The sequence below is a fragment of the Phaseolus vulgaris genome, chromosome 8, assembly GCF_000499845.2.
Source record: "Phaseolus vulgaris cultivar G19833 chromosome 8, P. vulgaris v2.0, whole genome shotgun sequence".
NCBI classification, from domain to species: Eukaryota; Viridiplantae; Streptophyta; class Magnoliopsida; order Fabales; family Fabaceae; genus Phaseolus; species Phaseolus vulgaris.
Window position 1 is genome coordinate 56,404,258 of NC_023752.2, and position 12,104 is coordinate 56,416,361.

At 34.6% G+C, this 12,104-nt stretch overlaps 2 protein-coding genes across 2 annotated transcripts; one reads left to right on the plus strand and one right to left on the minus strand.

Annotated features, from left to right (window-relative positions):
• Positions 1–143: 143 nt before the first annotated feature.
• On the minus strand, positions 144–9,830 carry LOC137826786 (centromere/kinetochore protein zw10 homolog). The gene is made up of 15 exons (XM_068632924.1): positions 9,694–9,830; positions 7,683–8,401; positions 6,932–7,069; positions 6,676–6,834; positions 6,295–6,456; positions 5,901–6,134; positions 5,677–5,826; positions 3,202–3,294; positions 2,789–2,884; positions 2,431–2,559; positions 2,264–2,341; positions 1,916–2,074; positions 1,677–1,821; positions 1,490–1,572; positions 144–800 (listed from the first exon to the last, which is right to left on the minus strand). Exons 2-15 carry the CDS (start codon positions 8,229–8,231, stop codon positions 717–719), a joined length of 2,259 nt encoding a protein of 752 aa, XP_068489025.1. The 5' UTR covers positions 8,232–8,401; positions 9,694–9,830; the 3' UTR covers positions 144–716.
• LOC137826787 (transcription termination factor MTEF18, mitochondrial-like) lies at positions 9,756–11,686 on the plus strand. Its single transcript, XM_068632925.1, has one exon. It carries the CDS (start codon positions 9,756–9,758, stop codon positions 11,496–11,498), a length of 1,743 nt encoding a protein of 580 aa, XP_068489026.1. The 3' UTR covers positions 11,499–11,686.
• Positions 11,687–12,104: the final 418 nt, after the last annotated feature.

Consider the following 12,104-nt stretch of genomic DNA (forward strand, 5'->3'; position numbering starts at 1 on the left):
AATTGTCTTCTCATTGATCAAATGTGTAGCTTTTAAGCTGACGAAAATACTCATAGTTAAAACCTCCATCCCTAGGTTCCGTTTGATTTCCTAAATCTCAACATTAGAGCATTGATACAAAAAAAAAAGAAGCCAAATTCAACTTGCGAGTAATTTATAGAGCTTCGGATTAAATTTAAATGAAATAAAATCATTTCTATTACATCCAAGGTCGATACAATCCAGTAGTGGCATGACCGCCATGTAGGTAATTGCACAATATTTATGACGTAAAAATGCGAATCACAAAACCTGAAAAAAAAATTCTATTTCCAACATTTGACCGATAATCGTTTACCTATATGCATCTAAAAACGATCTCACTAAATCTATCTTGCAGTAGAAGCATATCAGTCATTCCTATTGATAACCAATTAGGATTCTCTACAATAGAAACAGGCCCAAGTCTGCACAGCCCCTCCCCACATTGCTTTAAACGGAAAAGGAAGAAAAATGTAAAAAATAACTTATGTAAACAAAATCTTCATCGGGAAGCTTCCTCATCAGAATTTATCAGCACAAATCTGCTTCAAATGCACTTTCTGCTACCCGTAGTATTTGGAGTGGCAGCTCAAACTCTCGCATGCCTTTTGCCGAGGTGTTTGATCATCTCTAAATCTCAAACTCCGGTGTGTTTTCTTCGTGATTTATAAATTCAGTACGAAGTTAGATGAATCCTAAAAACTCGCATTTTGTATCCTCCATAAACAAGCTTTTCTTAAAGGTGAATCTGTAAATATAGCTTTTATGAAATCTCCCACCTACCAAAAAGGTCAACAATCAACGTGTAAGAGACCTTACAAGCTCAATCAAATACGGTTCTTATACAATACTTCTAAAATTGCATATAACATGAACAAGACAAAGAAAAGATATCAGATCAGGCCATTTAACATAAATTTTTTTGGAACAAAAACATAATCGTGAGTCATATGAAACAACCCACTCAAACATGTTCTAATTTCCTATAGTAGCAATTTGATCCACAATTTTTTCTCTTTGAAAACAGAAGGAATTGATATGGAAAGAGGAGGAAAAAAAATTCAACTAGAGGAAATTAAAGAAAGAATTGGTAAAATAACGAGTCTCATCAAATGCATATACACAATGATCTCTGAGTGACAAATGGGATAAAGCTTATAAAAAATGAGAATGTATTTAAAGCAAGCAAGGTTGTATTCGTCCTTTAATTTTAGTAAGTCAACATCGCGACTCACTTTAAATTAAATGAATATTAGAACTTCAGAGGCGCCTCGTCCAAACAAAACGAGGTTTGAAGTTTAATTTGGAACCAAAAACTTCTTTCAGCATTCTACATTTTGATTGAAGAAACACTGACGTAAAATCATAATCCAAGATCAGTTTTTAAAAATAATTAAAAGAAATGAAGGAAATAAAATATATTGCCCCAAGAAGGCCAACAATTAAGACATCAAAAATCAAATAATACCTCATTTATTGTAAAGCCACAAGAGAGCAATTCTTTATTCTCCCAAGATGCTGTAATGGATTTTAAAGGCATATCTAACAATTCTGAGGCAAATGAAAGTTGAGGAGATTAGCTATCAGCATATAGTGAGTCGATGACAATTCAATCTGTCTTTTAAGGAAATAACTGAGAACATTCTACATCATACCTGATAGTTTCCAGATTTTACGCAAGGATGGGATTAAATCTTCAGGAGACTGTGCAGGGAACTCTTGCAAAGTCTGCTCTCCAGGGGCCAAAGACTCGAATAATGATGATAAGTTTTCCAGCATTAAATGAACAAGTCTTTGTAGCTGAAAATGAGTTAAATAATGCTTAAGACCCACTAATGAATTACAGTGGTGCAACTACAAGCATTAATTAGTTGACTTATGGTATAAATTCTACCTGTAAAGTCTCCTCTGCAGCTATGTCGTCTAACAGAAGTATATCTCTAGCAATTCTTGAGAAAACTGATTCTAAGACAGAACACATGCTTTTCCTGTAGGTTGAAGGCAGCAATAGTGGCTCCCATATGATATGTACTTTTTCAAGAATGAAAACAACCTAATCAAGTACACTCAGTTTCATGTCATTCGTGAAACTAAAAAAGACATACACTAATACTAGAAAACCATGGTAACAAATCCACCCCATGTGTTGGATACAGTGGAGGGAAAAGGGGAACAAAGGAAATAAGGTATAACAAATGGTAAAGTATTGTATACAGACACATTAGGAATACAAGGAAATTACCTGGTCTATGCTAAATTTAGCTGACTCAAATTGTTTCATCTGATGAGTATTCTGAAATCCATCAGCGCCATCTATAGCCTATAGGCAAATATGGGGAAGCACCAGGTCAGTAAGGCAAGTGCCAATTATATCACTACATGCTTCAAGCATTTTAATAGCAATAGTACCTCCTTCAAATTATAAATAACTAGCTGAACTTGTCTCTGCAGTATTTCTTCTGCCAACAGCTGAAACCTTGGAGCCAAATCAACAAACACAGCATGCTCCTTAATGGAACTTGGAAAGTCTGTTCGATACTGAGAAAAGCATCCAAATGCATGAGGAGCCAAGAAAAAACAAAAAACATATAAAATTGAGAAGGTTTACATGGTATGTTTGCCTTAAAATTTTCATCTGAGGCATTACACTTATGTTTTAAGCAAATACTACAAACTTAAGTTAAAATAAAAACTGATTTTTTTGTTAAAAGATAAATTACTTAAATAATGGGAATTTACTTCATCTTTAGCTATTAAAGGTGTTTACCTCAAATGCAAAACCAAGTATCTCCTGGGAGATATAAAGACAGTCATTATGCAACAGAACAGCTACTTGATTAATGCCACTGAGCTGCCTCTCTAGCTTCACAAATAAAAAACAGAAGCTATTACTGTAAGATGAAAGTATACACAGACAACAACTAACACCCAAATACAGTGGGTAACCTTGACAGGGACAGCAACTGCATAAAGAAGATAAATTCTCCACATAAGTACAGGAAGCCAATTATAGGTTTTCTCAGCTAAAGAAAGGTATACATATTAGTACAAAGGGCATTACTCTAGAATTAATAGTGTTATTGTTGGCAATAAACTGGCATTCATTAATCAGATTCACTCATAAATTTACTCCATGAAAGAAATACTAAAATGTAGTGTCACTGCTATAAATGGACTAACCTTGACAGGGACAACTACTTCATAAAGAAGTATAGCATCTCTAGCTGTCTGATAAAATTCCAAAGCAACTCTTGTAGATGATAGGCAAACATCCTGGACAATTTTCAATTGCAAATATCAGCTTCACTACTAATATAAAAATTCTGGCAAGCAAATAAACAAAAAAATTAAGAGAATGTTAACTAAATTAAGGGAATCAGTACAGTTCAATAATCAAACAATTATCACTGCAGTATTAGTAACATGAAAGAAGGAAAAAACAATGCACTTTGATCAACATGTTCAAAAATAAAATCATTTTTAGCCTAGACAGAGTAACTTCAATGCTACAGACAACATCAACAAAAGCTTTATCTCACTAGGTGAGTTTGGCTTATAGATTACGCTATGCCAATTGGCTTGGTTAAAAACTAAATTCTCAAGAATGTTATTCATCCATTGCATTTAATAACTTTTCCCAAAGTCTTTTTTGGTCTCCCTCTACCTATTTCACAGGACTAAATGCACGCTATCTATTCTTTCCATGTGTACTTTAACCATTTTTCTGCCATCTTTTAGACATAAGTCACACCAATATCTCCTTATATAATCATTCTTGTCCTTTTCTATGTGATCATACATTCATCTTAACATTCTTATTTTTGTTACTCCCACTTTTTGTAGTTATCTCTTTAAAGCCAAACACTCCGATTATAGTTGGTCAGCAGTATAACAAAACTTCCCTTTGAGCTTGATCGGTATTTTCTTAACATTTTAATTTTTTCTCCCACTTTTTATAGTTATCCCTTTAAAGTCAAACACTCATACAATATATTTGGTCAGCAGTATGACGCAAACTTTCCTTTGAGCTTGATAGGTATTTTCACCAATAAAACCACCCCACATCTTTCTTCATTTTAACCACTCAACTTGAATCTTGTATGTAACATCTTTTAGTAATTTCCCCATCATTTCATCACACATACTTAATCTTACAAACCAATGGTATAACATCTTCGATTAATACATCCAATTCATTTCCTCTCTATAGTCACAAATAACCCCCACCCCCCATTTTAAGAACGTAGTCAGTATAGTGTGACATCTTCAGTGATATCCCCACCATTTTGTAATATTGCTCCCATATACTTCAATTTAGAATCTGCTAAATTATAGTAAAGAGAGAGACATTGATCTATAACCGTGTGTTTCTGAAACAACATGGATGGTTTATTTATAATGAGAAAACTGAATCAACACAATAGATAGAGGAGATTTGATATCCTCTAGTAATAAAGATATGATATGGGAATAAATAAGAAAGTTGCTAATAATACATGTGTAATCTAGATGTTCCTGAATATATAGCACCTGCTCCTTATTTCTATAATTATGTTATAATAGAAACCAGTGATATGACATCATCTCTCCAACTTTTACCGCCAAATTATTTTCCTTGTTTCTTACTAAAACTGCAATACATATATTTCATCTTAATCTTACTCAAGCAAAAAAACACTTTGATTCCAATATTTGACTTCAAAGCTCAAATTGAGTTAATCTTTTCCTTTAATTCCTTCATCAACTATATTATCAACAAAAAAACTTGTACTTAGAAATTTTGTACATCTATAGTGAGCAAACTTGTGATATTTAAATATCCTCACTTAAGACAGCAATGTGCTAATCTAACCAGAGAAAGACGTGTTATCATTTTTCCCCTTTCCTTTCTACAACACTCCATACATAAGTATCTCCAGTCTCCATTTTTTTTCTGTTCAGTGCCTCCATTCAATTGGTTTATTTTATATTTATACTTCACTCAACCATCATAAGTTACTGTTTTTGAAAAACTATATACAATATACGCATTACACATTAAGTATAAATCCTAGGCCAACCAGTGTGATTATGTATCATTTAACCAATAAAATCAAATCTGTACCTCCACAAAAATTAACGCTTTAAAGAATTCCCCAGAGCGACTACATTCAAATATGACATCATTGCAGGCTAATAGATTAGTTATTGAGGTGAATAATATGATCAGCAGAGGCGCTAGTTTCAAGCTACTGGAAAAACAGAATGAACCTTCACTAAATTAACTGGTTAGAACATTTTTGCTGAACCAATTGTGAAGAAAAAGGTCCACCATCACCCTTAACTATTCCACAGGTTTTTGTCAGAGGGATGGGATCAATTGTAGATCCCTGTTCTCTAAGTATTCTAAAACACGTTAGAACTATGGGAGAAAGGAGGAGTTTATCGTTTTGTTTACTATGCCTTCAATTTATCAGCTGTATAACAATGTTAAAGTTGGGAGATATTGAATGACCTCTACAGGAAATAACTCAGTCATGATAGAGATGGTGAAAACCAGTGTACGTCTAGTGATTGAAATAGTATATACATAACAAAAGTCCAGAGTTTATATTTCAAATAAAATATGCTGCACAGACTCCTTATTAGATACTTTTATTTTTATGGATGGTATACCTGCAGTGTCTGATGAATTAGCCCCATTAATTGTTTGGCTGCTTTGGATACTAGACACCTCTCTGATAAGAAAAGTAAATTTACCACATGGCTGGATGACTGGACAGATGTTTCATCATTCTTCCAAATAGAACCATCCCTTGTATACTCCTGCAGCAACATTCCTCATAAATAATTACAGATCAAAATAGCAAAAGAAGAATTTACCCAGTCTGGAAACTCACTTGAGGAATTGAAAAGTCACATTCTAGAAGTAGATTTCTAGCTTTAGCCAAGATCTCAGTCTTTTTCTTAAATGCAAAGTGAACCTCAACATTTTCAGCAAAATTGCTCAGCCTGTTATCATTGTCATCTGATGATGAAATGTACATAAGCTCTTTCAAAGCCGCCTCAAATTCAGATGTACGTATGATGATCTTCTGAAAGTCAGGAAGTTTTGATGCATCTGTTGGGACAACCTGAAATCAGACATCCTGAGTTACTATCTGCAAATTATTAAAGACGCACTTCCTCCCTGGCTTTTAGACACTACAACTAACCACCAAATAATCATTCTAGATCAGAAAATATGTTCTTCAGTCAATCAAGTTTCTAACAGCTTAGGGCTGAAGGGCAAACCTTTGAGAGAAAACTAGATATTATTAGCTCTGATATCCTTGGCCATGTCAACCTTCCAAAACATCGCATCCAAGAACTTTTCTGAAGGCAAACACTTCTGTAAATAAATTTGATAAATAGCAGAATCCCTGAATAGAGAAACTCTCCATCTAAAAATTCAAACTGCAAAATGAAAATAAGATATTAGAATTAGCAGTTAAATGACAATGCTTCCTGATTTGATCAATATAGGTTCAACTAAAAAATGGTGAATGTTGTCCATGAATAAACCAATAACACAGGAAACAAAGCAACAACATCCCCTGCCAAAGGTGCAGGCGGGTATCTCTAGCATGGAATGGCAAAGAGTGAGATTCTATGACCCTAACACATCACACTAACCTTAATATCTGGTGATGCAACTATCTTCAGGACAGCTGATTCTTGATGCAATTCCTCTAGAAATGAAAGAGGTCTTCCATGATTAACAAATGGAATAATAACATACTTGATCATCAAATCAGCAACTTTAGCAAGCCCATACTCTAGAATACCAACAACCTGAAAACGAAATAAATTAGAAAAAGAACAAATCGCACAATCGGAACACAATAGAACATCCCAAATATAGAGTGAAAATTATAATGAATTAACTTACATCCATTGCCTCCAGAACTGTTTGTAACTGAATCCCGTTCACATTCTCAACTTCTAACTGATACTTGACCTCAACTTGATTCAAATCCCCATCAAATCGTACAGCTTTTTCCATATATTTCACAAGGACCTCTTGAATCTACAAACCCAAATCGAATTCCTCTAAAAACAATCACAAACTCAATAAAAATCACAAACCAAACATCATTACTATGGCACAAATCACACAATTTGACTGTATTGTGAAATATATCAATGAAAATATAACTCAGCCATCATCTTGAAAGAAAATGAGCTTGTTATCAGGGGAAAATGCATTAAATATCACCATCATTGTGTTTAGTTGAAAAATTCCTAGTAAAATATACGTGGCATAACTCAGAACTTCATAACTGAATTCCCAGACCAATGGTAGTCATACTATATCTTGTTTCCATATAACTGGGTACTTAGCCTTTATTTGGAAGGCAGTATAGAGAGCAAATAATGTATAAAGCCAAGAATCAGGTATTTGTTTATTGGACATTCCCCTAGACCAACCCTGATTTCCATTGTTTTCACACTAGATTGTCAATGCAATTCAAATCACCACTTACAAAAACCAATTTCATTTTCCAAGTACTGAAAGGCTTCAACTCAATTGGCACACACAAATACATTGAAACCACCAAATTGACGTATTAACACATAACAATAAACATAATGTACCAAACCAAGCCACAAAAAATTGCAAGGAGAAAGCAGAGTAGTACCTCTTCAAAGCACTGAGACCACTCCTTCCTCAACAAGCCATACACCAAAGGCTCCCTATCATCCTCATCACCAATCCTCAGCGCCACTTTCAACTCCTTTAACCCTTCTGCAGCGAATTCGAACCTTCCACTCCTCAACGCCTCCCTCACACTCTCTAACCTCTGGTTCAACGCAACAACGGTTCCAACCAAACCTAACAGCTCCTTCTTCACCTTTAGCTCCTCTTTCTTTGCCTTCATCTCCGACACAACCTCGCGCACCTCGGCATCGATAGGCCGATCGGAAAGGAGTCGGATGATGGCGGCGACGTCGTCGGATACCTCGCGCGTCTGCGAAACGGCATCACTGCAGAGAGAGAAGAGGTGTGCAAAGTCTTCGCGGTGTGAGACGAGGTAGGACTGAACCTGTGAGCGGATCTGGAAGGACTGCGACTCGAGGCGCTGGATCAGGAGGTGCAGATCGGGCGCCGATAGAGGGGAGGTTGGGTCCGAGAGGTCCTGCGCCGAGAGAAGGTCGCGGACGTTGATCGTGTCGAACAGAGACTCCATCGACGGCGATCGCACGGCAGCGAACACGGCGGTGACTGCTAACGTACGCTTTGGAGTGTCTGTTTGTGTGGGGGTGTTGGCGTGATGGGATCGTTTGGACTTGATGGACTTTTGGTTTGGGCTCTTCGTCACTCGTTGGGCAAATGCTCCCTGCACCAACACTTTTAAACCTGCCCCAATATAATTTCAAAATTTCAAAAATACCCTTTATTTCGGAAATAAAAATTCGAAATTGAAAATAATGTATTAAAAAAAATAGATCCGAAGAGATTTTTGAGTTTTGGATAAAAAATCCGGAGAAAAAAAATCAAAATCTCATTCTGGATAAAAAAATTCAGAATTGAAAATAATACATTCTATAAAAAATTATCCGGAAAAAATTATTGTGTTATGAAAATAATTTTATATGTATTCATTTTTTTAAGGATATTTTCGTTTTTTTTCCTATGATTCGGTGTAGTGATATGGTGCAGGAAGCAATTGCCCACTCGTTGTGACCCAACCGCGACCGGCCCAGTTAATGGAGCAAAACTTCAAGATAAGCCCAAATATCGCATTTGGTAGAACATTAATTTAAATCCCTCGTATTGTTTTTATACTACGGTTGTGTATCATTCAAAATTAGATTGAAATATTTAAGAAAATGTTGACACTTTACATGTGTTGGGGGCAGAGAATTTTTTATTTGATTTAAAAAAATTTAATATTCATTTAAGATAAATAAAATTTAATTTTAATTCAAATAGAGTAATTACTTTTTGCATGTGCTAGATTTATATTTTAAATATATTTAAAAGCTATTTTTTAATAAAATAAGTATTAGTAAAAATTTAAAAATTTAATAATTTTAAATTTTATCTTTTATATTAATATTATTTAATATAAAGAAGAGAGAGATTAAAGGAAAAAAAGTATGAAAAATTTAAAATTTATTGTTTTGAGAATTTTAAAATTCTATCATTTTAAACAATTATATTTATTTTTATAAATTTATAGAATTACACTCTTTTCCCTAAATTTCTATCAAAATAGTATAGTTTAACACAAAATAATTCAAAATCTTTGTAAAATACTCTCTTATAATATATTGTCCAAAAGGTTACTGTTATGTTAAATAATTAATTATGAGTCTACATTTGACTTTAATTGAAGAAATTAAATCATTTTTGCGAAAATTTGTAACAATTTTTACTATCGACTTGATTTTAGATAAAAAAAAACACTTAAACATATATCACCTCACTTCAAAATTAATTTTAATCGAATTTGGATTTATTTTATTTAAAATTAATTTAATAAACAATTATTGAAATGTTTTAATTGACATTTTGTATTTAGTCTCAGATTATAAAATAAGAAAGATTGTAGACAAATGTAAATAGATGGACGACTACTGCAGTTGTAGACATTTCAAAATCTTTAGTTATAATAATTAATAATAATTAAAATTATAGTGACATACCATTCTTTAATGTTCTTGTTCTTGCTTCTTCACTGTTTTAACTCATAACTTAGTTCTTCCAAATGATTTCCCTGTTGTTTTCAAATGGCTTCTTTCTTTCCCACCGCGCCATGCCTCCAAAACCCCCTCCACAACCAACCCCATCTTTCATTTCCCTCAAAGTTCGATGCTTTCGTGCTTCTGAGCCAAACCCAGTTCACGATTTTCCTCCTCCGAGTTCCGTTCTCTCGCCACGTTCCCTCAAACGGGTCCCTCGCCTCTTGAAGACCGAACTTCAACGCGCTCTAATGGATTACCTGCATTTCACGCGCGGCTACACCTTCTCCGACGCCGAGTACGTCAGCATGAACTCGCCTCGTTTTGTTGAATCATTGGTGTCAATGATTGACGACAAAGACGACGTTCCCCGATCGTTGCGGAAGTTCTTCAGGTACAACCCCATTAACGAGTTTGAACCGTTTTTCGAGAGTTTGGGAATTGACCCTTCTGAGTTGCATTTGTTTCTCCCCCATGGCATGATTTTCTTGGCTGATGATCACCTGTTACTTTATAATTTCCATGTTTTGTGTAACTATGGGGTGCCAAGGAATAGAATGGGCAGGTTTTATAGAGAAGCAAAAGAAATTTTTGGGTATGCTGGTGGGTTGTTGGAGTCAAAGTTGGAAGGTTATGGGAATTTAGGTTTGAGTAGATCAACTGTTGTGAAGCTTGTTGTTTGCTGTCCTTTGCTTTTGGTTGGTGATGTCAATTGTGAATTAGTTGTTGTGCTTGATTGGCTGAAAAGAATTGGGATTGAAAGTGATTGGATGGTGAATTACTTGTCTTGTTCAAGGACATATAGTTGGAAAAGAATGCTTGATACCTTGCAGTTTCTTAATAAAGTGGGTTATTCCGAGGAACAAATCCACAATTTGTTTAGGGGAAATCCTAAACTGTTGTTGGAAGGTATTGGGAAGAAGGTGTACTTATTTTTTGGTCGATTGGTCAAAGTGGGTGTTGAGATGAATGTGATTCATTCTTATTTTGTGGAGTATCCCAACGTCTTGTCATATAAGTGTGCGAATAATATGTTGAGAGTGATTGGCTTTTTGTGTGCTATTGGAATGGGAAAAGATGACATTGCTCACATTTTCTCTAAGTACGTGCATCTCTTGAGTACATGTTCCTTGAAAGGTCATAAAACTGTTTGTCAGGAGTTAAAAGTTGGAAAAGCTGATTTGTGCCAAATCATAAGGGATGATCCATTGAAACTAATTAGTTTTTCATCGAAGCAGCAACAGAAGAGCGATGGAAAGGTAGATAGTCATGACCCACGGAATTATTTAGAAAAAACAACTTTCTTACTGAAATTGGGATATACCGAAAACTCTGAAGAGATGGCAAGAGCATTAAGAATGTTCCGAGGGAGAGGTGATCAATTACAAGAAAGGTTTGATTGCCTGGTAGAAGCTGGTTTGGACTATAATAGTGTGATTGAAATGATAAAACGAGCTCCTATGATTCTAAGCCAGAACAAAGCTGTAATTAAAAGGAAGATTAATTTCTTAAGAAATGTTTTAGATTACCCACTAGAATGTCTCGTGGGATTCCCGACATACTTTTGCCATGATTTGGACAAAATTGTTGAAAGACTTTCAATGTATGCATGGCTGAAGGAGAGGAATGCCATAAATCCTACATTAACCTTGAGTACCATTGTTGCATCCAATGATAAACGCTTTGTAAAGTACTTTGTGAATGTGCATCCTCAAGGTCCAGCCGTCTGGAAGGGTTTGAAAAGGTTATCTAATAAAGATAAGAACTAATAGCTCCTTGTAATGTATCCAAGTTTTGTTTTGCTGAGATGTCTTGTTTTAATGCTATTTGGAAGCAATTGCTTATGTACATAAACATTAATTTTTTCTGCCCTTTCGTCACTTTGAGAAGTACCTCGTCACATTAATGTACATACACTTGCCATTTTTCTTAATCTTCTTTTCACTTTTTTGTTCAATTTACTTCTTGCACCATTTTCTACTAAATCATCCCATGTTTTCCCACATTGTATTGTCCTATTTTGTTCTCATCCCTCTCTTTTTATTGTTTCGTAACTTTAATCAAATGGTATCATGCAAGCAATCAACACTTTTACAGCTCTAAGTTGTATTAGTTATCTTCTGCTGAAATTTGCGTAATAGTATTCACTGTTTTGACTACGATTTCGTTCAAAACATCCATTATGTTGAAAAGGCTTGGCTTATGTGCTATTATGTTATGTTCAGTTGGGTGAGATAGATACTACTTTTACTTTTGTTGCCATGTTCTATGTTATAATTTTTTATTTTTTTAGTATGAATAGTTTACTTATTCTTATAAATTTGACTATAAACTTCATTTAACCTTTCAAAATCAGTCTGAGTTGAGGTTTACTC

What these genes read in the sequence shown, in the direction of transcription:
- LOC137826786 (XM_068632924.1), bottom strand. Translation starts at nt 8,231, where the DNA reads ATGGAGTCTCTGTTCGACACGATCAACGTCCGCGACCTTCTCTCGGCG. An exon ending in GGTCTCAGTGCTTTGAAGAG is followed by an intron (nt 7,070 to 7,682) that starts GTACTACTCTGC and finishes TTGGGTTTGTAG; the next exon opens with ATTCAAGAGGTCCTTGTGAA. An exon ending in GTGACTTTTCAATTCCTCAA is followed by an intron (nt 5,827 to 5,900) that starts GTGAGTTTCCAG and finishes ATGTTGCTGCAG; the next exon opens with GAGTATACAAGGGATGGTTC.
- LOC137826787 (XM_068632925.1), top strand. Translation starts at nt 9,756, where the DNA reads ATGATTTCCCTGTTGTTTTCAAATGGCTTCTTTCTTTCCCACCGCGCC.